The 23733-nt window shown below is 39.5% G+C and overlaps 1 protein-coding gene and 1 non-coding gene across 2 annotated transcripts in view; both read left to right on the top strand.

Annotated features, from left to right (window-relative positions):
• Positions 1-23733, top strand: part of FYB2 (FYN binding protein 2) — a 103039-nt gene that overhangs the window by 59643 nt on the left and 19663 nt on the right. The window contains exons 5-9 of the mRNA XM_058680832.1: positions 2145-2245; positions 10270-10304; positions 14440-14471; positions 17018-17120; positions 20125-20272. Coding sequence (XP_058536815.1) covers positions 2145-2245; positions 10270-10304; positions 14440-14471; positions 17018-17120; positions 20125-20272 — 419 coding nt within the window. The remainder of the gene's footprint in view (positions 1-2144; positions 2246-10269; positions 10305-14439; positions 14472-17017; positions 17121-20124; positions 20273-23733) is intronic.
• On the top strand, positions 5388-5495 carry LOC118758684 (U6 spliceosomal RNA). Its single transcript, XR_004995782.1, has one exon. It is a non-coding gene; the product is annotated as a U6 spliceosomal RNA (small nuclear RNA).

Genomic DNA, 23733 nt, shown 5'->3' with positions numbered 1-23733 from the left:
CGAGGGGACCAGCCCCTTAATCCCCACGCCGGCTCTGCCCCTCCCTTTCTGGATCTCATGTGTGCTGGTTGGGTGCTGCAGTCAAATCCAGTACAGGCAACCTCACCATAGTGTTCCATAGAGTACACTGGTTTTGTTCGCGACCAGTCCCGGCTCGACCCACACTCTGTTCTGGTGTTCGGATTTACCAGTGTATGACATGAACCGACTCAGCCTGGTCTGCCCCTGACCTATGCCAGATGTATGCCAGGGGGAAACTTTCCATGGCCTATTCTGGGCTGTTTCCTATCATGCTTCTTGTGCTTACCTGCAGGGACTGTGTCCTGCCAGAGGAGTTGCCCAGGCTCCTCCATCAGAACCTCTCCCAATGCCAGATTTTGCACATACCAGTGGGTCATTGAGCCAGCCCTATTCAGTTCACCTCCTGTCCTAGCAGGAACAGTGGCTTTTCCTGGCTTGCTTTCACCCCATTCTGGTTCTTGTTGTTGGATGTTTCAGCCCAGCCATGGCTTGTCCATACCCACGTACAGCTCACACATGGCTCAGTAAGGGGTTGAGACCCATCCTAGCCAGTCCCACATCCACCCTGGTTCTCCATGACACCAGATGATGTTGAGGTCTGGCCTGGCCTGGTGCATCCAATCCTAGTCCACACTAGTGCCTCGGGAGTTTGCAACTGTTTCCTAGATAGAACGCAACCCGATTCCAGCACACGCGCCCCTTGGTGGGAACCTCAACCCAGTTAAGGTGTCCCCTTACCTCCCCAACTGGGCCTGTTCCTAGCCGTAGATCATGCGCCTGCCAGTGGTTGCTCTGACTCAGCTTGTCTCAGTCCCTCACTTGTCCTGGCCTCTGCCTTAGACTGTGTGGCTTAGTGTCCTTTATTCAAATAGCCCAATAGGTGCCAGAGCATGGCTCCACATGAACTGTGCTCCATGCTGGTTTTTAGTTTTGCTTGTAGGCTAAGGTTTGCTCAGTCCTGCCCAGTACATTCTGTTCCATTACAAATTTCTTCAAAGGAAGAGTTACCGCCATTGGGAATGTTAAGGATTGACTGAGATCCCTGAAGCACAGTGGGATCAACCTGGAGCTACCTAAAAAGTGATTCAGACAACCAATACCCCAGAGCTCCCTGGCCACACTGTGAGGAGCGTCACTTGCCCCTGTCTCCAAGGCCCGCACCCCTCCCAAACTCACCTAGCCGCAAGATATTAGCAGCTGGGCGGAGCTAGGAATTTTAACCCAGTTGCCAAGTTCCCTCATGGCACACTTACCCTGAGGAAAGAGCTCTCTTGGGTCCTGGGGGAGGCCGAGGACTCGTTCACTGCCTTGTGGCAGTGTCTTTGGCGTGAGCCCCCAGCATTGGGCCCGACCCGGCAGGGGCACCCCCCACAGCCGCCACACACTCAATTCACTTTTATTGTTGATTCATTACGTAATTATCCCATTCATTACATCTTCTGTCTCGTGATATCACATCTCTTCGTGTAATTTCCAGTTTTTTTTTTTTTTTTTTATCATCAGCTTGTTTTGAGTGGAAGTTATTTCCTCTGGAAGCCAACTGTGCCATAGGTTGTGGTATCATGTTTATAAGTGATTTCAGATTTCCCCTTATGAAGAGAATTTGGATAGTAAGCTTCTATGTGCATCCCATGGGACATCAGACAGAAATGGCTGAGGGCTTGTTTTCCAGATAAGGCTGCCTTTTATGGTTCTGAACTTTCTGCCAATGGCTTACTTCTAGCTGCCCATTACAGTGAGGCAAGTGCCATAGATTTACCTTCTCACTCATACATTAAATTCCCTGCTGTCCAGTCATTAACATTTCTCTTTATGTGTTCTCAATTTCCCTTTGAGTCCCTTGATTACAGCTCTCATTTGTGTCTTTCACTGTGAGTTTCTTCTCTTATGTTTGGCATCTGGAGATTTGACAGTATTTATTTTTTTGTGAGCTATGCAATCTTTGTCTAATTCTTTGCTTCATTATATACTCAGTCCCTTGATAGTTTCTATATCTACTTAGGTCACCAAATTGGCTAGACATGCTTAGATGACTTCTCTCACAAGGGTACAATACAAAAAGCTTTAAATTATGTTTAAATAAGTGTTTGCAGTAACCTTTTTTTTTCCTCTATGCTACTCAGTGCTGACTTTGAAGAACCACATAGTTATGAGGGGACAATTTCATATCTGAGACACTCTAGCAACTCCATTAACCTGTGCACTGCAGAAGAAATTGCTGATGGTAAGTCTGCTAAGCCAATTAATAGTGTAACCCTGTGTGGAATGAAAATGTGTCAAAAGTGGTATTTTCCCTCTGGCTAGCTGTAAGTTTAAAAATTCAGAGCCCCTCTGCTGTACCAACTCATTTCTTTTTTTCCTTCTCTAATCTCTTTAAAATAGAAATAGTTTCAGTCTGGCATCAGTCTTATTTCATGAGTCCTATTACTGCCTTCTCTCTAACTGGTCTCTCTCCTTCACCAATTGACTTAGTAGCTTTGCCAATTGTAGATAAGTGGCAGCAAAAATCAGGATATGGTGATTCATTTTTCTTCTTTCTCTCTGCGTAGAAACTTCATCTCTTGTCTTGTGAGGTCTTTCATAAAATCCCCAGGTTGTATGGTTATATGTAGAAGGTGATAACAGACCAGAAGAAATAGGACCCTATGTTAGGTCTGAATAGAATAAAAGAATTTATTTAATAGGTACTATCACTAGTGCAGGGCTAAGTCTTCCTCTTTCCTGCCTCTGGTTTTGCTGACAATGCGCAGACCTTTCTTTGGGAGTGAAGGGTTAGATCTCTCAAATAAAAAGATGAAGAAGCAGGGACTAATGAAACTTTTTTTTCAAGATCATAAAGTCTTTGTTCTGCCTCTAAAATCATCCAGTTCCATATAAAAGGCATAAATACTAGTGTTGAAGCGAGCATTAAGATGAATTGAGCCTGTGTTACAGGCTGTAGGTCTGCGTTAGATCCTCTGTGTATATCCGTGGTGATAGAGTGGTTTCATTATCCCACTGTTAACTACAGAAAGCTGAAGATCAGAGACTGAGCTGTATGCTTAGGACCATGCAAGTAACTCTGGGTGGAGCTGTATAACATGACATGGGTTCAGTTAGCCTCAAAATCTATGCTCTTCCCACAGTTTTATACTGCTGCCCATTTGAAGGAGTTTGAATTTCCTGGAAGAAGATTTAAAAAGAGGTCTTTTGGTCAACATTCTTTACTGTAAAGACAAAAGGCTCAAGGTTCTGCGAAGGAGCATCGTTGTATGGGAATACACATTTAGGAAGTTCATGAGCTAACCATTAGAACCTATTGAAATTTTCCTCCTCTCTTCCTGGAAATAGGGGTTGGAAAACTATAAGAAACTCTACCTGTCCTTAGATTGGGCAAAGTCCAACTGGTTTATCAAACATCACCCATTAGGAAAGCAGCTCCTGCCCCCGTGTGTCCAGAAAGTGATGCTGCCCTGTGATCATGGTCTTTGAACCTCTGTAGAGCAAGGCTTCTCAGAACCCACAGTTCATACTCATCACCTGAGAATCTCTTGAAAGTGCAGATTCTGAGCAAGTGTAGCAGTTAAGACTCCATTTAGATGCCTGCAGGAGTATGTGGGCTTAAGTCTTGGCTCTGCTTCTGATTCTGGCTTCCTGTCAGTATCCATCCTAGGAGGCATCAGGTGCTCCTGAAGTACGTGCAATCCTGACATCAATGTGAGAGGCCAGGGTTGAGATCTGAGCTCCTGGCTTCTGCCCCGCCCAGACTAAGCTATTGTATCCATTTGGGAAGTGAACTAGCAAATGAATGATTGATCTTTCTCTTGCTCTGTATGTAATGATGACTTTCAAATAAATGAATAATGATCTTTAAAATTAGAAATGAAATATTTCATAAGGCTTTTTTAAAAATGTAGGTGCTGGTTCAGTAACTTCATGTGAGGTCTGAGATTCTGTGTTTCCAAAATATTACGCTGATGCTGTAATCTACAGACCACTGTTTGAAGAGAAAGGCTGTGGATCTCACTTCATTCAAATTCCAGCTACCTGGCTGTGGGAGGTTAGGGGATCACAGGGTCAAGCTCCAGTCAGAGCCTTGACCTTTTCTCTTTGGACCACATGAGTCCCCCAGGATCCAAACCCTTGTATTTAGCACCTTGAGATCCTTTTTAGGTCTCTTCTCTTCTTCCTAGAACAAGGGGAGCTTAGGGAGAACTATGCAGGTTGTGGCATGGTTCAGATTTCAACATTTACAAGGTCTCTCCCAGCATAGAGTGAGATTGAGGGTTTAAAATAGAAAGTGGGACCATGGCCTGCATTTGTCCTTTCTGGGCCACAACTTTGAGTTTAAGTTTTGACTATGTCTATATGCATTCAAAAGGCAAAAAGACAAACTGGCATCATGGGAGCAGGCATGATGGTGTAATGGGTTAAAGTGCCACTGGCATACTAGATCTCATGTCAGAAAACCTGGTTCAGTTCCAGGTATTCTATTTCTGGTACAACTTCCTGATACTGTGCAGCCTGAAAGGCAGCATATTTAGGCTCCTTGCTACAATTTGGCCCAGCCCTTAGCTAGTGGGTGAAGATCCCACTCACTAGCTGTTTCTCTCTTCCTGTCAAGTAGATGGAAATAAACTTTTAAACAAAAGTCAAGTTTAACTATGCTTCTGGAAAGATGGAAAGATACACACTTTTTTATTTTTCTCCTGATATGTACGAATAAAATCTCTGTAAGATGATAAATAGATGCTAAAGCAAATGCTTGACTAAGCAAGGACATCAGGGCTCAAAACAGAATAAGACAGTCAGCTCTCTGGTGTTCTCCATTGCATATCTGGGGAAAGGTAAGGTGAAAGAAGGCCAGAGGTCTCCAACCAGATTCAATCCAAGCAAGAGAACAGCAAGACTATCAAAATATCAAAAATCAAGTTGTCAAAATTAAGTTGTCAAAAATGGAATTTTTAAAACAGCAAAAGAAAATGCAAATCACTTGTAAGGGAGGCACATTAAGGTAAACAATGGATTCCTCAACAGAAACATCTTAGACTAGGAGAACAGGGAATGAAATGAAAATTACCAAGGGACAAGGTACCAATCAAGAGAACTTTCCTGAAGGAAGCTGTGTGTCTCTGATGAGGAGGCTCATCATCACATGCCTGCCTTATAAGAAGTTCTGAAGGGAGTTTTTCACGATGAAAGGCTAGGGTATCAGTAATATGAAAGTATAGAACTCTTTAGTTAAATTTTAGTAGTAAAAGTAAATACACTGTCAGATTTAGAATATCCAAATATTATAATGATGTTTTCTAAACTATTTGCATCTTTCACATTAAGGTTAAAGGGTAAAACTATTTGAAATAAAAATTGTTGCATTATCCAATATAGTGCTTGCTTCAGCAGCATGTATACTAAAACTGGAACACTATAGAGTAGATTAGCATGGCCCCTGCACAACGATGACATACAGTATTCAATATAAAATATATAACTTTTGAAATTTAAAAAAATTGAAGTATGTGGGGAAAAAGCCTAGGGTTGTGTATATGTATGAGTGTATGTGCACTTGACCATAACTTAAAACTGTAGGCAAATTCCATGAAAGAAATTAAAATTAGAACTGCTATATGATCCAGTAATTTCACTACTATAATATGTAAAGAATATGAAATCAGTGTGCTCAAGAGTTGTCCATTTCCCCAAGTTTGTTGCAAACATTATTTTCGAGGGCCAATAAATAAGTCAACCTAAGAGTCCATCAGTGGATGAATGAATACAGAAAGTGATACATAGTCACAAATACTATTTATCTTTAAAAAGAAGACAGTCCTGTCATTTGTGAAAGCAATTGTTGAGAATATTAAGTAAATCAGACCAAGCACAGAAAAATAAATTCTATCTTATTCTCATTTATATTAGAATCTAAAAAGCCAAAATCATGGAAACTGAGAGTAAAATAGGAGTTACCAGAACTAGTGGCTGGGGGAGCAGGGAAGATGCTGGTCAGGAGACACACAACTTCAGTTAGGAGAAATAAGTTCAAAAATTCACTGCAGTGTGATCACTATAACTAACAGCAATGCACTGTGTACTTCAAATTAACATAAAAGTAGATACTTTGCCAGAAAGCATGAACTACATCATATACTGAAATTAGTTTGAAAAGCTCTGTGACTCAGGAAAAATTAACTGTCTAGTTAAAAAATCCTACCCCTTCCCAATAATTTTTCAGTCCGGGTTATTTTCTTAGAAAATTTCATAAAACATGAAAAGAATTAGCAATTATATTATCTCTTCCAGAACAATGAAAGACGTTTGAACACTTTTTAATTTATTTTATGAATCTTACATTTTCCTGATATTGAAACCCAAGTCAGTACAAGAGAAAAAATGAGATCAATATCCTTTATAATCATAAAATCCTTGGCAAAATAGTGGCAAGTAGATTCAGCAAGATAAAAAGATTTTATGCCATGACAAGTATGGTTAATTCCAGAACTGGAAATCTGGTTGAGTGTTCAAAAATCAATGCAAATCAACATACCGACAGGCTAAAGAGAGACAATTGTGCAATCAATGCAGAAAAAGCATTTGAGAAAATTCAATCCCCAACAATAAGAACTCCTGGAAGAACTACCTCAACTTGATAACCTTTTCACACCACATGCAATAAAACATGATAATGATGGGGAAACACTGAATGCTTTCCTCCCTCCTCCCCCATCATTAGCACTTTCATTGAACATTGTGCTAGATATTCTAGTCAGTAAATAAGGCAAGCAAAAGATACAAAAGTTTCAACAGCTGGAAAAAAAAAAACCTGTTCACAGTAACATGATTGTCTAGGTAGACATTTCCAGGAATTTACCAAAATAATACTAATACACAGGAAGAAAAATGAAAAACACTTCTGCCAAAACCAATAAATGAATAAATGGATCCTGCAACATTGTAGAATGCAAAATAAATACATATCCAAAACAAAGAAAGATGACTACTTTATGTACTATCAATTAGCACATTGACAGTAAACACACACACAGAGTAACTTTTACAGTAGACTTCGACTTGAGTGTAATGGAGCATTTATGTAAGTCTTCACGCTGAAGATGATTACATAAAGAAAATGTAAATGAGTGGATATACTATGTTTATTTTCCAAAAGAATTAACAGAAAAAAATGTCAGTTCTCCCCCAGTGGTATACAGACTTAATTCCTGTAAAAATCCGAGCAAAGCCTTTCATAGATCACTCTAAGTACAGACATAATTATCACAAAATGCATATGGAAACACCAAGGAAATATGATTAGCTAAAAACAAACTTGAAAAAAATAAAGGTATATTTATTCAATTATCAGTCTCACATCATAGTGGTCAAGACTGTGGGGTGCTATCAGAGAAACTTAGAACAGTGAAACCTGACAGAGCTCAGAGTGGAGTTGTACAAAATACAGCCAACTGATTTTTTTAATGTTGTAGAGATGCAAGAGCAATTTAGCAGAGGATAGATGGCCTTTTCATAAAATGCGGTTGGAACAGTTGGATGTCCCTAGGTAAAAATTATAATAATAAATCATCTGCCTCACACCTTGAACAAATGCTAATTCAGTGTGGCTCTCCGCTGTGTACTTTGCCCCCTAAGAGTGAGGAATCTAAATGGCACCTTTGTAAGGGCGGCAAGAAGGGAGGTTATCTTCTGATGTCGCCAGCACTTTATTTCGTCCTTAGATTCAGCGCAGCAGTGAATGCCAAGGAAGCAGGGAAGACCATCCCCTGGGAGCCTTTGTGAGGTTTGTAGTATAGAACGTATAGAACGTGATGCTTCGTAGGCATATTCAGATGTGCCCAGAGCTCTGCCAACTTCTGTTCAGAAGCACCCGTGCTTTCAGACTTCCATAAACCCTGAGATTTTGTGAAGGTTTCTAAAACAATTCTTAGAACCCCTCTGTTTTTCTGTTTTACCCTACTTGATATTTTGCTTAAAAGATGATTCATAGGAGGAAGTTTGGAAACCATTTTGCACCTGAGTGACTTTGAACAAGTTACTTCACTTCTTTGGGTTTCTATTTGCTCAGCAGTGAAATTGGAATATTAGTAGAGATCATCATGAAGATTGCATGAAGCAATGTGTTTTCTAAATGACTTACCTATTTTTATTGGAAAAGCAGATTTACAGAGAGAAGTAGAGACAGAGTGAAAGATCTTTCATCCACTGGTTCAGTCCCTAAGTGGCCACAATGGCTGAAGTTTAGCCAATTTAAAGCCAGGGCCTGGGAGCTTTTTCCATGTCTCCCACACGGGTATACTGTCCCAAGGCTTTGGGCCATCCTACTCTTCCCAAGCCATAAACAGGGAGCTGGGTGGGGAGTAGAGCAGCCAGGACATGAACTGGCATCCATGCTAACACTTGCAGGTGGAGAATTAGTCAACTAAGCCATCATGCCTGTAACTCAGTTTGTGTGTGTGTGTGTGTGTGTGTGTGTGTGTGTGTGTGTGATTTTTATACTATGTGTAGCAATCACCTCATCTCCTGGTGTAAAAAATGTAATTTTTCCAAAGACACACAGTGAGTCGATATTTTTCAGATAAAAGAGGCTCTCCAAGCTATGGCCATTGCTGTGAATCCAGTAGCTAGAGAATGACTGAGCACCACCTCTAATACGTGTCCTTTTTGTGCCATGTTAAAGCTATTCATAGGAGACAAAGTTACACAGCTATGTACAAAATGCGTGCAGATGTGGGTCACAGCCTCCTGTTATCAGTCCTAACTTTGTGACATCTTGGGAAGTGACCTTTGGCACTTCTACACTGGTATTTCTATACTGGTATGTTCTACACTTTGGTATTTTTACACTGGGGTAAATTATTATAATTATTTTATTGTTATTGTTAATTCACTTGATATAAAGCAAGAGTCACACAGAGACCTCCAATCCACTGGTTTACTCCCCTCGAATACCCACAGTGACCATGAGTGGATTCAGTGAAGTTTGGAGCTGGGAACTCAGTTCAGGTCTGTAACGTGTGTAGCAGCAACTCTGGTACTTGAGTCATCTCCTGCTGCTTCCCAGGCTCCACATTAGCAGGAACCTGGAAATGGAATGTGAACCTTAGCACCCAGAAGAGGAGGAGAGCTTTCCAAGAGCATGCCAACTTGTGGCTTAACCATTAACCCAAATGTCTGCCCCCTGCTGAATAAGTTTAAATGGCAAAACTTACCCTTGAAGAGCCTCCATTTTATCACTGGCATTATCAATATTATGAATGCTACATTAATTAGATATGTATGTGTTTCGTATCAATGACAGTAAACATTTCTGAGTTGTGATGTCATCTTCTCTAAGAGAATAGATACTCCTACTTTTTACCCCCAAGCTTGCCTGAAGTAAATGAGATGATGATTTGTTAGTTCTTAGGAAGATTAAGACAGATAAATAAATGTGGAATGAAGGAGATTATCATTTTTAGAGTTGAAACACAAGCCCATATCATTAATGGATAGGAAGCTAATTATGTCACAAACACATTTATAAAATAGAAATAGCTAGGCAAAGCTTAAAGGAAGAAATAACAGAATAAAAAGATTTTGTTCAAAAAACAAAGTGTGGGATTACCCAAGTTTTATGAACATCCATGCTAAATTTTAGTTATGGGTGTCAACAATCACATGTTGCTCTGAAATGCTTGAGAATTAAGTGGTAACATTTGAACTTGAATTGCATTTTCACCATTCCTCAAATTTGTTAATCACTTAGGTTAGCCTCATGTCATAAAAAAAAAAAAATCCATAAACCATCAGAGGATAAATGATGCCTCAGTTGATGGGCTGCTCTTTTCAGGTGGGATTTAAGTGAAATTCTGATGAAGCGAAACACTTTGGTACAAGGGGAGGGCCATTTATCTCAGTGAGATTTAGGCTTTTGTCAGTCCCCTTGCCTATCCTGTCCATTCCGGTTTGCATTCTCATTGCTCCTAAGAAAATCTCACTCCTGTCTCTTACACAAGAACTGTGTAGTATTATTAAAACAGGAAATTAAAAATGTTTTAATGCATTTTCATTGACTATAAATTCCATTCAAGAAATCCCCACAGGAATTAAAACCATAATGAGTAACCCCAAAACTTCCTAATTCCATGAGCCTTGGGTGAGCTGATGTTGCCAAAGCTAAGAAAACTGAATTCATGGTGTTTCATAATGCCAGGTACTAAGAAATGGATAGATAAGCCACCTTAAAATAATTGTTTTATGTGTTTATTTGTTTTTTAGAAACATATGAAGTTACACTTGAAGAATTGCAACAGGTATTGTTTCCTATCTCTACACCAACATGGTAAACCTGAGTCACTCAAGTGTACAAGATAATTCTGGTACAATAATTCTAGCTCCTTTCATGAGGAAAGAAAGGGATTTTTTTCCTTTTTGCTTTTCTTCTATTTCTGAGGCTTTTCCAGACTCCAGCATGGTTCTTATTAAAGAAAGATAATGTGTGGTATGATGGGAGGAGATGACTCTATGCTATTTCCAACCCCTACTTGGGGCAGCCAGTGCCAACGGACTTTTAGTAACTGACCCTTTCCTAAACAAGAGGTATTTGGCAGAAGACAAATTTGTATATGCTGTTTGTTGAAAGAAACAACCCTATCCTCCAAGGCATGCTTTCTGAGCTTCTTTAGTACAAGATACAACTTTGAAAGCAATGAAGTAGTAATTAGATTACGACCCATAGTGAATCACTTCTGGCCTAATCACAGCCATGGAATATGTAATCTTGTATCTGTTTCCTCACCTAAAAAACTAGGAATAATGCAACATCCACATCTTCTGAGAATGAAGATAAATACTGATGGACAGATTGTTAGGAAGAGCTGGGAACAGCCACTGCCCTCTTTTGAGCCTTACATGTGTCTTACTTAAAATACAGTGTTCTACAAGAAAATAGGAAGTCTATTTCTGTGGTTACTGCAGATGTGAGAATAGAAGCACATTACATTAGAGAACCAATTCTTGTGATGTTGAATTTCTTCAAAAATTATATCAAAGCCCATAAGCACCACGTATAGTGCCTACCATACTGTGGAGGGGGTCTCATCTCATGTTATTTCTTTTTTCAGTGTCAGTTAAGGTGCTACTCTTTTTTTTTTACCAGGTACATTTAGTGTAGAATGTTCTTCTCTCTACTTGGATTTTCTTATGCATGTTACTAAGAAGTATTAATTTGTACACACACTTTCATTAGCATGGCTGATCTGGAATGGCAGTCAAAGGTCTAGGCTGTGACAGCAGAGACCAGGCCTTGTACCTGCAAATCATGACTCAGTTTACTTTCAGTTTGTATAACTACACACCCAGACCAACATGCAATCTCTAGGCACAAACCTTTAGAAAATTATCTCTGATACAGAAGGAATCAGTGATGCACAATCAAATGGCAAGAAAATTTGGAGTTGCTTCCACTTGAAATGCTATCCTAGGTTAAATATGTTCTGAGGGCATACATATTTGCTATTGGCATTCCTGCTTTAAGAAGCCATGACTGGACATTTTCCTAATGACTTGCTGCTGGGAGTTGATATGGAACAATCTGTTAGGTTTCTGATCTGTTATTTTTTTTAAGATTTATTTATTTATTTATTTTACTTCTTTATTATTATTATTATTTTATGATACAGTTCCATAGGTCCTGGGATTCCCTTACCCTTTCCCAAGTCCCTCCCCCACACTGAGTTCCCCCTATATTATGACCATAATATAGTTCTTCATAAACAGTCATATGTCCATCATTGCGGGCATGGACAATGGCAGAGTCCAGGATCCTATTGTCAAGATATATTTAACAGTTTCATTGGGAGTCCATCTTTGGTCTGGAAGTAGAGACGCATACTGTATTGTATCCTCACATTTGGATGTGATAGCCTCCATTATGTAGTTACTATACATCTCCTTAAAGAGGATTTTATATTCCCTTTTGTTGCACGAACCTTCCCTAAGTTGGACTTCAAGGAAATGTGGCAAAGAGACTAAGGGAGCCTGAGTCTCCTCCCTAGGCATTCTCATTCCCCTCCTGCCCTGGCTCCATGTCACTTGTCAGATTTGGGTGGTTTCGTGCCTTTCAGAAAGGCTGCTGTCCATCTCTGTCCCCATCCCCTGCCGTCTTTGCAATAGTCATATCAGATGACCTCATGGGCTCAGCTACAGGGACAGATGCTCTTCTGCCTTAGAGGTGCCTGGTACCTGACTGAGAGCAAGACCAGTCACAATGTCAAGTGACATTTTAGAACTTTAAGGTTGGAGGGCAATAAAGTGAGCAATTTTAATTTTTCACAAGGTACATAAATTCCTCAAATGCATGGCCATGATAAAATAGAGTGAGAACAGACAGACATTGTTGTTTAAGATTGGACCTAGAAGCAGGTTTTGGTCCCTAGAAGGTAGCATTCCGAGGTTTTTTGCTGAGAGGACAGAAAAGTGGTTTAAGCGATCAAGTCCTTCCTTTCCCTGCCGCTCTGTCATCCAACATCCTGCCAAAGACTTCTCTGCCCTGAGTTCTCATCTATCTCCACAGGGCACTGGGCTTTTTCCAATCCCTGTCGCATCACCAGTCTCCACTAATGTGCTCCACCTTGAAGTCACCTTCAGACTCAGTGCTATTCTGACAAGTTAGCCTGAATGGGTCTGCTGAGAGAATTTCAGTGGCTCTGGTCCCTGAACAGCTTCCATTCATGACCAGCAGAATATGTATTAATGCCTAGAGTTTGTGGGAAGCTGGAGGAACCTGAGAGCAGGAAGGCAAGCTCCCCTTGCCTCTTTGCATGCAGGTCCCACTACCACTTACTGTGGGAGCCCATGCTCAGGTTAGGGTCTCTCCTGGCCCCTTCCTCACACTTCTCTGTCTTTTCCAGAACCTCAGCAGCTTGCTTCTTGTGGCCAGCTAACTCCACATGGACTTACCAGGCATACAAATTAGAAATTGAATCATGTTCTTTCATCAGAGTGGACATCTCCATAGAGTTCCATTGGTTAAGAAGGACAGGGAAGGAGAAGGGATGAAACCATCACTACTTCCTAGCAATAAAGCTTGTACATGAAATTTGTTTTTACCCTAAAATTTAGGCTAGTAACAGTACCTGCTATGGAAGTGCTCTCTGGTTTTTTCTTTGATTTTTCTAATGCAATAAACTCATTTCTGTCTGCTTTATGCAGTGTTTGACAAAAAAGTGTTTGACAAAAAAGGAACTCTCCAGATGGCTGAAATTTATTCCATTCAAATAAAATAACAGCAAAGTATTTTCAATTTTACAACTTTTAATCAGATGTTTTGTAGTCATATCTATATTTTTTTAGGCGAAGTGAATAGCATCTCTCTTATCATTTCCTGATGACTTGGATACATTCTTGATTATAAAGAACTGGGTGGACATAGTTCCTGTTGGGCTCATGTGAAAGAACTTGTCTTCACAGAAAGCCACACTACAAATCTCTTTTCTGTCAGTCTTCTCCTTTCTGATGATTATTTCTTCCTAATGTCAACCTCTTTGTATCTAGCAATGAATCTTTCTTGTGCTCAAGCATATACCTAGAACCTATTGCATACCAGACACTTGTGAATACGTGATATCCCTTATTGCCCAGAGCTGCCTGTGAGCTGCTGTCACTATTCCCATCTTATAAATGACAACATCACAGCTGAGATCATATAACCTGTAAACATGTAAAAAAAAAGGTCCATGTTACTTATAATGATGCTGGTACAACATCTCATTTACTGCATGTTTAAGTGATGTAGGACAGAACTCTTCCCACAGAAGAGTATATAAACTTTTACGCCTGAAAAATATGGATGGATTTTAGATGCTTAGTAAACTTGTATTTCATTTAGGGTTTGTGGCTAGATTCCAGCTAATTGATGACATCAGAAACATGTTGACTGGATAAATATGAGATTATATTGTAATCGCTAGCACCTATCTGTAGGGAAGCCAAATCATGGAAGAGCTGGGTTTTCATCAGAGAATACATTCATGAAGAGTGGGCAAGGGAAAATTTCCAGATTTAGTTGCATACTTGCCTGTAGGTGTTGTCTCCTCTGACATTTTTTACATGTCACAAATTCATATTTCCTCATATGATTCAGAAGTTTTTTATTCTATGAATACATTTCTAGAAAGGTGTGCAGAGAAAAAATATCTTTTCTGAGTCAAAAAATGCATTTCCTGAGACAAGCACCACTATTTCAGAAATGTTTGTTTGGAGAATGATGTCTAGCTTCATGGGCAATGACTCTTAGATTTTCCTGCTGTCAGTGTTGGCCTTAACTCCGTATTGAAATATGACCCTCCTCAACTTTTAGTGTAGTCCCCCATGATATATAGTCAAACCACACAGTTTGATTATGATTATTTATAAAAAAAAAACTGTGGCTTTTCTCTTTTCTTTCAGCCTAGGAAGAGTTTTCTCCATGAAAGTTGCAGGTAAGTTTCATCTTAAAAAAAAAAAATTCCAACCATGAGCCCTTCAACAGCGAAACTGGTTTCCTGAATGGACAGCTAAGTCTCCAGTGACTGATTTGGTTCAGTTTCCCCATCACCATACAGGGTGGCTGGTGCATGGAAAGTGCTTGGTGATGGTGCCCGGCTTTTCCACCTGACCTGGTTTCACTCTAGTCCACACTTCACTAATGCAGCAGGCCCTGTGTATCCAATACATACCAGGAATCCACTCTCCAGGCTATTTCAAATGTCTTTGCCTTTGCATGTGTAATTTATCAATTCACTCCAACTTAACAGCCTAGCAAGCTCTGATCCAACAACAACAACAAAAAAAAAAAAACAAAAACCCTCTTGTAAGAAACTTGGCTTGATTCTCCTACTTCCAGAAAAGTAGCCAGTTCATTGCCTGTGGCTCTGCTGTGTAGTACACACATGTATGCATTGATATCACAATACAAAGCTTGCTTGCTAACATGCCATTTTCTTTTATGCCTCCAATGCCTAGAGCGCCTTTTGGGGAGGGGGTGTAATATTTTACTGTTCACAGTGTTTTCCAGAGCTCTGTTCTTCCTGGATCCAGAGCAGGGCCCTGGAACACAGCAAGCTCCTACTAGCTTCTTCTGACTCTCCTTTATCTCTTAAGTTCTTTCTAATGCATTTGAAGAAACAAGGTCAGTGGGTACTAGAGAAGCAACTATCAGGATGTCTGGTTGAATTTGAAAACCAGGAAATTCTGAATTGCAGAGTAATAATTTGCTTCAGCTGTGCAGATTATCTGTGGCTCCTTGTGTTCCCATCAGTGCTAAATTCATGATCCTAATAATTTGTTCTGTAGTACCAAGCATCATGCTGTGTACATGTGAAAAGAAAAACTAGTTCAGTATTCATTGAGCCTTTGTCCTATTCAAATATTGCTGGATTCAGGAGCATGAAAATGAACAGAATTCTGTCATTGATCACAGATGGATATGGGATTTGATTGCTGGGAGTAGGGAAGGTGATTTGTAGGGGAAATGGTCAACTCAATGGGAAATTATAATCTAATACAATTCCTGCTATGCATTGTGTGAAAACACAGAGGTGAGGCTTAAAAACAAACAAAAGTTAGTCTTGAGATTTCAAGAATGCTTCCCTGAAGTATGGGTTTGGTCAGTAAAAATGGCAGAATATGTGTTCCTGGCACAGGAAAAAGTGGGAGCAAACGGAATGTTAACTAGAAAGGCCCAGGAAGCAACAATCTCAAGCAAGCTGTCTATTGCTTGAGCTCAAAGTGTACAGTGTTTTCAGTAGAAATAAGGTAGAGAAGTATGCAGAGCTGGATCCACAAGGGCCTGAGCTCCTTAATTAATATTTAGACCAGCTCTTTCTGATGGAAATAGGATGCAAAGTGTGTATGTGATTTAAAACATTTCTAGTAGCCATACCTTAAAAAAACAGGTGAAATTACCCTTAATATTGTATTTTACTTACCCCAACAGTTACCCTTTAGTATCCTCAAAGAAAGGCCTCCCCAGAAATACCGAAATCCAATGGATGCTCAAGCCCCATGTATTTTATGAAATGGTGTCATTTTTTTTGCATGTAACCTCCATAAATCTTCCCTTTTTACTTAAATTATCTATAGGTTATTCAGTGTAAGTGCTATGTGAATCATTCTTACATTGCATTGTCTGGAGAAGAATCTGCATGGTCCATTTAGATCTACATAGATGACATTTTATTTCTTTGAGATTTATTTATTTTGAAAGATACACAGAGATAGGGAACTAGACATGCACACTCACACACACCCACAGAAGGAGAGACAAAAAAAGTCTTCTATCTGCTGGCTCATTCCCCAGTTGTCTGCAGTAGCTAGGGCTGGAACAGGGCAAAGCCAGGAACCAAGAGCGTCAGTCAGCTCTCCCACATGGGTTAGCAGCAGAAAAAATACACAATTAGGCCATCTTCCACTGCTTTTCCCAGGGCATTAGCAGAGAAATGGATTGGAAGTGAAGCAGCTAGGACTCAAACAGGAAACTCATATGAAATGTTCACATCACCTACTTATGTTTTCTTGGAGGGTCATCTTTTTCAACCTTCTCTATGAATGTGGTAATTGAAAGATTTTAGGACTATCAAGCTTATTGTAATGCCAGCAACTGTATTAATGCTGGTGTTACGTGAACATACGCAGAGGAAAAGAACAAAGAACAAGATGGAATTAGAATAAAAGCTAGGATCCATGTTACAAGAGCCTTAAGCTTTATCCCAACAGACAATGGGGAGTTAGGAGAGTTTAAGCAAGAATTGATATCTGGAATTAGTTGGATTAGGCAGAACCTAGGAAAGCTGTCTATATGATTGATCTAATTCTAGTCCCTTTATCTTAAAAACACACACACATATATATATATATATATATATATGTTTAAACTATTTACATACATATAGTTTAAACTCATTTTTCTCATTCATTCTATTTAGAATTGAACACTGCAATATAAATGTTCTGATATATTTTCCCCCAATTTCTCTTTACATTTCAGCCTTGAACATGAATACGAAGACAAAAACATGAAGGAAAAAGAGCCATACAAATTGGAACCTCCCAAATCTGAGAAAGATCTGCCTTCAACCCATCCTTTAAAGGTAGTTGAGTTCCAGGCTGCTGGAGAAACATACAGTTCAAACCTAGAACAGAATCAGTTCCTCAGGGTGATTCCTAGAGTTTAAGACCTGCTGAGTTACACGGGCACAGAGTCAGAAGTTATGGAGGGTGTCAGGTATCCTCAATGGACAAGACAAAACCCTAAGCTCCAGGCTGAATTTCCGTTTATTATCCCAGAATGACAGCATGGAAACAGGACAGGGTCTAGAGCAGGTCAACAGGGAACCCAGGATACAAGCACAAAAGAAGCACTCACTGGTCAAGTGCCATCTGTGTTACTTCCTTTTCTCTTCTTCTAAAACAGAATACCTAAAAGGAACGGAAGTATACTTGGCTTATGGTTCTGGAGGATAGCATCTGTTAAAGGTTTTCTCACTGCTTCACAGCATAGCAGAAGGCAGCATGTGGTGAGACTCGCCTAGTAAAGCAAGAGAGCTGGTTTCTATATCAAAGCTACTCCCTTGCTGATCATTAATTCATGAAGAGTCCATTCCTGAAGACAGATCCAATATGACCCAAATTACCTCCCAGAGGTGCTATCTCTCAATTAACATGAATTTGGAGATTACCCTTATACGAAATTAGGCGGATCCAATAAATCCAAAAATTTGTTCCCGCACTTGCAAGTCATGGAGTGAGGATTTCCTTATGTCTTGTGCCTCAAAGCCCCACTTAAAAGAGTGACTCCATCTCTGAACTCCACCACCTCTTCTGTAAAACTAGAATAAACAACATCTATATGACTTCATCCCCATTCTGTCTTGTTTTGGAAAAGAGGAAATAGTTTGCATAAAAGCTTCAATAACCATCAGCTACCATAAAAACAAAAAGTGCTGTTGCTACTGTAATTAATATTAAACACTGTGAGTGTTACTTGTTTGTCTCCAATGGACACTATTTTCTTTAAGTAGTATGGTGGCAGACATAAGCAATAGTAACCACCAGGGTTCCTACGAGGTTCAAAATATCCTAGGTATTTGTTTAGGATGTGTCTGTATTTTGGTATCAAAGTGTACCAGTGCCATATACAGAGCTGCTTAAAACAAGCAGCAATGTTGGCACTGTAGTCCTGAACTGTTGGGTGGGCCAGCTAAACCAACATGAGTGTTTCCACAGTATCATGGAGTAGCATAAGTCAAAGAACAGAGGAAAAGAAGGGTGCAGTGCCAGGGCAGCAGAATCAAGCAGCATCAGTGTCAAGTCCAGAAGATGAGAGCAATGCCCTTAGTGAGTGCTAAGGATGGTGATCAGGAGGGGTTGATCGGAATATCTGAGAAAAGGAACAGAAGACCAGGATGAAAGGTACCGGACAGGAAGAAGCAGGCATCTGCATTGCTCCAGTCCTACCTATATAACAGGAGCCAAGCAGAGGGTCAGGATGCGCCATGAAGTCCTTTTCATTTCTATGGAGTAAGCTTGCTTGAGATTTTGAGACTGTTACAAGTTGCTTGGCATATTTTAGGTGAGTGATGGGAGTGGTTTAGCCACATAGTGCCGTTTGAGAATAGAAACAAATCTGTAGATAGTTAACGCATTGTGATTGAATACCCTAAAAGACAGTTCTAAGAGAATCAGGCTACTGCTTCATTAGAGGACAATGTCCAAGCATGGCAGTCACTGTTTTTGTGTAAAATGTTAATTTCATTGCTGTCTTATCTCTCCCTATTTAAAAATGTCATTCTTGGCCATGTGAGTTAAGCAGTGTCCCCTCTTCTTTTTCTCCACATAGTTTGTCCAAGATCTTACCAAAAAGTGAGGCTATTGCATGCTTTATATCTGCTTATTGCATTAGCTTTTCCCAGGTACCTTTGCATGTATTAGATAGTGTCAGTCTTCTGTCCACTTGGTTTAGTAGGAGAAATGGCAATATCTCTGGTTCTTTTGATGATTAGAAAACATTTGATGGCCCAAATGCTTCTAATTCTTCTCTTTCCACATGTCTCTTTCTGTCAAATTGTCTACATCTTCCTGAAATGTAAATATGGATGTTTTCTCCCATGACAGGTTTCCCAAAACTAAGAAACAAAGCCCAAACTCTGCTTTGCCTCCAGAACCCCCTTATAATGCAGCTCTGCTCTATCTTGTTAGGTTCATGTCTAATCTTTCTTCCCATTTTGCTTAAGCTCCTCCCTCTGCAGTAGCCTTCATGCCACGTTAAAAGATTTCTAACACTTCAACAATCCTATTCCTTTGCTTTCATGTTCTGATATCTCATCCATCTATGTCTATTCCGCTATAAAATAGTTTTATAAAACATGTTTTTTTAAGATTTTTCCTTAGCTTTGTTGTAGGCAAGAGTACTAAACTATCTATTTTTTTCCTCTTAAGATAGTATCAGCATTACTGCTGTGAATACCACTAATCACTTGCTATCCTAATCAAAATGTGTATTTCATCTTCATGATCACCCTGTACATCACCTGTCTTTACTTTGAGAATTCAGACTGTCTTGCCTTGAGTAGTGGTGGATGAAAAAGGAACCAAAAAACGCTGGGCAGAAAGATGAAACGTCAGGCCACAGGAAGGCAAGGAGAAAGGAATATCCACATCCATCCCTCAGTGACTAAAACCACAGGGCTCTGGGATCGAGCCCTGCCTTGATGGAGAACTACAAGTAGCAACAGAGGCAAGCTATTTACCTCAATAAGCTCTTTATCAAGAGGACTGACGATACGATGATACTTTTTTCACAAAGTGTTGTAATGATTAAGGGAGACAGGATATATAAAGTGCCCCCTGTGGTTGGCACTGCACAGTAGCCCGCCTGTCCCTCACAGGAAAGCCTATGTGCCAGGTAAAACCACCAGTTCAGAGGTAAATGAAGGATATGGTTCATGCCCGCAGAAAACAGAATCTAATAGAACAGGTTTAAGTGAGAAATAAAGAATTGTTATCCATGAGAAATGAATGAATGAAGATCACAGGATGCGCAAAGAACCGGACATGTCAAAGCACCATGCTACATGCTTTGTCATGTATGTTTAGGTAGATGCATCTGGAAAAATCCAGATGATCAGAGTCCATGAAGACAGAAGCAGCATGCTGGCCGGGCAGCAGGAAGCTGAGGCTGAGGTCAACCACATAAGGGCCTTCTCTCAGGCCCCAAAGCTGCCCGCGTATTCACTAGGACAAGGTAAGTTTAATTCTTCCTCATACTCTCTAACATTACCAAACTGTTTTAAAACTAAGTGTGGTCATGATTTTAATCCATTTTAAGAACTCTTGCATTTATTGAATATTTATTATGTACCAAGTAATTTGTCAAAGTGAGACAGTTATGCAATAGTTTAAGGTTTTGGAATTAGAAGCAGAAAACTTTTTTTTAAAGATTTATTTATTTTTATTACAAAGCCAGATATACAGAGAGAAAGAGAGGAGAGGAAGATCTTCCATCCAATGATTCTCTCCCCAAGTGAGCACAACGGCCCATGCTGTGCCGATCCAAAGCCAGGATCCAGGAGCTCTTTCTGGGTCTCCCACGTGGGTGCAGGTTCCCAAGGCTTTGGGCCATCCTCAACTGCATTCCCAGGCCACAAGCAGGGAACTGGATAGGAAGTGGAGCTGCCTGGATTAGAACCGGCGCCCATATGGGATCCTAGCGCGTTCAAGGTGAGGACTTTAGCCGCTAGGCCATGGCGCCGGGCCTGAAGCAGAAAACTTGAATTCAGATCTAGGCTCTGTAATAAGTAGCTTCATATTCCTCCAACTCAATTTTTTCCTTTATAAAAATGAAACATACTACAGATCCCACAGTGGTTTTAAGGACCAAATCTGAAAGACAGTGTATGAGAGGGGCACACAGCTTTTTAAAAATAATTTTAAATTCCTACTGGTTCCTGTCATCTTTGTAACACTTTGAAACACTTTGTGTCATCTTTGACACACTAATGAAACAGCATAGTAAGATATCCTTTGAAGATATCTTGTAGATTGCATTTTACTTACCTATTGATCAAAGCTCTTGATTGTAGGCAACACTAAATGAATCATAAGATGTTCAGCAAAGGAAAAGATCGGCTAGCACACAGATTAGTCATGACAACATTCAAAGACACATTTTCACAAAACCTCATTTTTCTGTCTCTAATTCTGCTTCCATCTGAAAACAAATTCTTTCCTTGTGGAGGTGGTAGGGGACTAAGCAGTGACAGGCTTACAACCTATCCCCATAAATAAATTTGAAAAAAATAAATAAATAAATAAACAAAACAAAAACCCTAAGGGAGGACTACCACTTTTTATCTTATATTAAAAAAAAAGGTGTAAGACTAAGATCTGAGTCTTAATGGCTTTAAATGGGTCATATGCTATCCCTAAACCAATCATTAAAGATAACGAATATAATGTTCTTACTGGCTCAATCCCTGCCATAAATTTACCTCTGAAACTGGGATTAGAATAAATTGTGTCTAAACTACATGTCATCAGATTGGAAAATTCCAAGGAAAAAGAACAGCTGTTAGATGGAAAAAATGTGGCTAGACATAGACAAAGTGGATATCCAGTGCAGTCTAGTACTGTGTGACCCTTACGAATCCCAAGATGGACTCAAGGCCCCTTAAAATCTTCAACCTAGTTGGTCTTGCCTGGTGCTACACGACTCCCTGATGTCACTTCAGCCGTTGACAGTTCATGTACTTACATGCTGTGTGGTGTTCCTCAGTCTTGTTCCTCAAACTGGAATGCCTTTACTTCCACTCTCTACTCCCTGGTGTTCTATCCATCCTTCAAAATCTGTTTTGTAATAGGAAAATGTGAACTAGAAACCAGTCATAAAAATGAAAATATATTGTGAAATGGAGAAAATATTTGAACAGGCAATGCAACAGCAAGATGCCTAAAAGGCAAAGATATGACAAAGGGTCAATGTTATGAACTATTAGAGAAATACAAGTGATACCTTCAAGCAGTATCTCCAACTGACCATGAAAATAGCAAAAACACAAAATTCTGAAAATATCAGATATTTGTGAAGATATGGAGCAACTCACATTTTGTGGGATTATAATTACAATAATCATTTTGGAAAATTGTAATATTAAAATCAGATATATACATATCCTACAACCTAAAGCTCCATGTCTATGTATAAAACTAATATAAATGCATTCTTCAGTTTACCAAAAACATACACAAGATGTTCATGGCAAAATTGCTTTGTAATAGCCTGAAACTGAAACTGCTCAAAATGCCTATCAGAAGTACAATGGATAAATAAATTGTAGCTTATTCACACAGAGAAAGAGGTTGTCATATGAATGAATTAATTATAAATATATGCAAAAATATGAATCGGTCTCACAAACACAATGCTAAAGTAAGCAACGTCAAAAAATACACAGTAAATAACTCAGTTAAGGATAAGGGTCACAAAGATCAGACTTTACCTCTAGTAATGGAAGTCAAACGGTGGCTACCCTGTAGTGTTGGGGAAGGGGCAGATGGTGACTAGAGAGTTCAAAATGGGGGATCCCAGACACTGGCTATGCTATGTTTTGTTCCATGTTCATGAAATTGTTTAATTTGGAAAAATGTGCTGTTTATTTTCAAAATGTATACTCTTCCTACATAAAATAGGTTAAATTTTAAAACAATTCAGTAACTCAAAAGATAGAACATATTTTCCTTCCAAAAAAAAATAGGAAGGAGAAAAATAGAATAAAAAGTAGAACTCTTAAATATGTAACAGGAAGGATAAAGTGAAATAAAATGTGCCATAAAATAGTAGATGGTAAGTATAAAAAATTTAACATATTGGTAAACACTAAATATACTGGCTAAAATACAAACATAATATATTCATTCTGTATTCAAAAAATATTTCCATGCTTTTAGTTTCAGGTAATAAACAAAATGCACAAGAATCCCTATCCCTGTGTAAATTATATTCCAATCTGCAGAGAAATACAACAAATACATGAACAATAAAATATTACTATGTGGCTGCATATTATTAAAAAGCAGTGATAAATGCTATTTTAAAATAAGAAAATTAGATTTGATTGGTAGCTAGAGCTGTACTTTAAAGATGCACATGGATGACCTTGCAGACCTAATGTAGATGAAGAAAAGAGGTATCTGTGTATCTTGGCTAGACTGTTGCAAGGAGAGGCAAAATGAAGGGCAGAAGCCCTGAGGCAGGAGCCTGTGGTGTGAGTGGAGCAGCAAGGAGGCCAGTGTGGTAAAGTGACTGAAAGATAGGGCCCAGAGACTGCAAGGGGCTATAGAGTCCGCTTCAGAAATTTGGGCATTTCTTGAAAATTGATTTTTAATGACCATCTAAAATTCTCAGCACCAAAAAGGCTTGGTTTGATTGCACTTAATAGATTGATCTGATGACTGATTTGAAAATAGAAAGTAGGGTAAATCAAGCAGGTTTTTTGGGAGATTACTGTAATCATTTGGGCAAAAGACAGTAGTAGCTTGGAGGAAGGACACATCACAGAGCAGCTGAGAGATATGTTTAGACTCCAGATAATGTTTCAGTAGTGCTAACAGATGGCTGTGGATTGGAGGGGAAATTTGAGAGGAAAGAGAAACAAGGATGTGTCCAAAGTTTGGGGCCTGAGAGAGGACAAACTTGAGGAACAGCAA

This window comes from Ochotona princeps, chromosome 2 (assembly GCF_030435755.1).
Source record: "Ochotona princeps isolate mOchPri1 chromosome 2, mOchPri1.hap1, whole genome shotgun sequence".
NCBI lineage: Eukaryota > Metazoa > Chordata > Mammalia > Lagomorpha > Ochotonidae > Ochotona > Ochotona princeps.
This window is presented reverse-complemented; position numbering and strand designations above follow the sequence as displayed.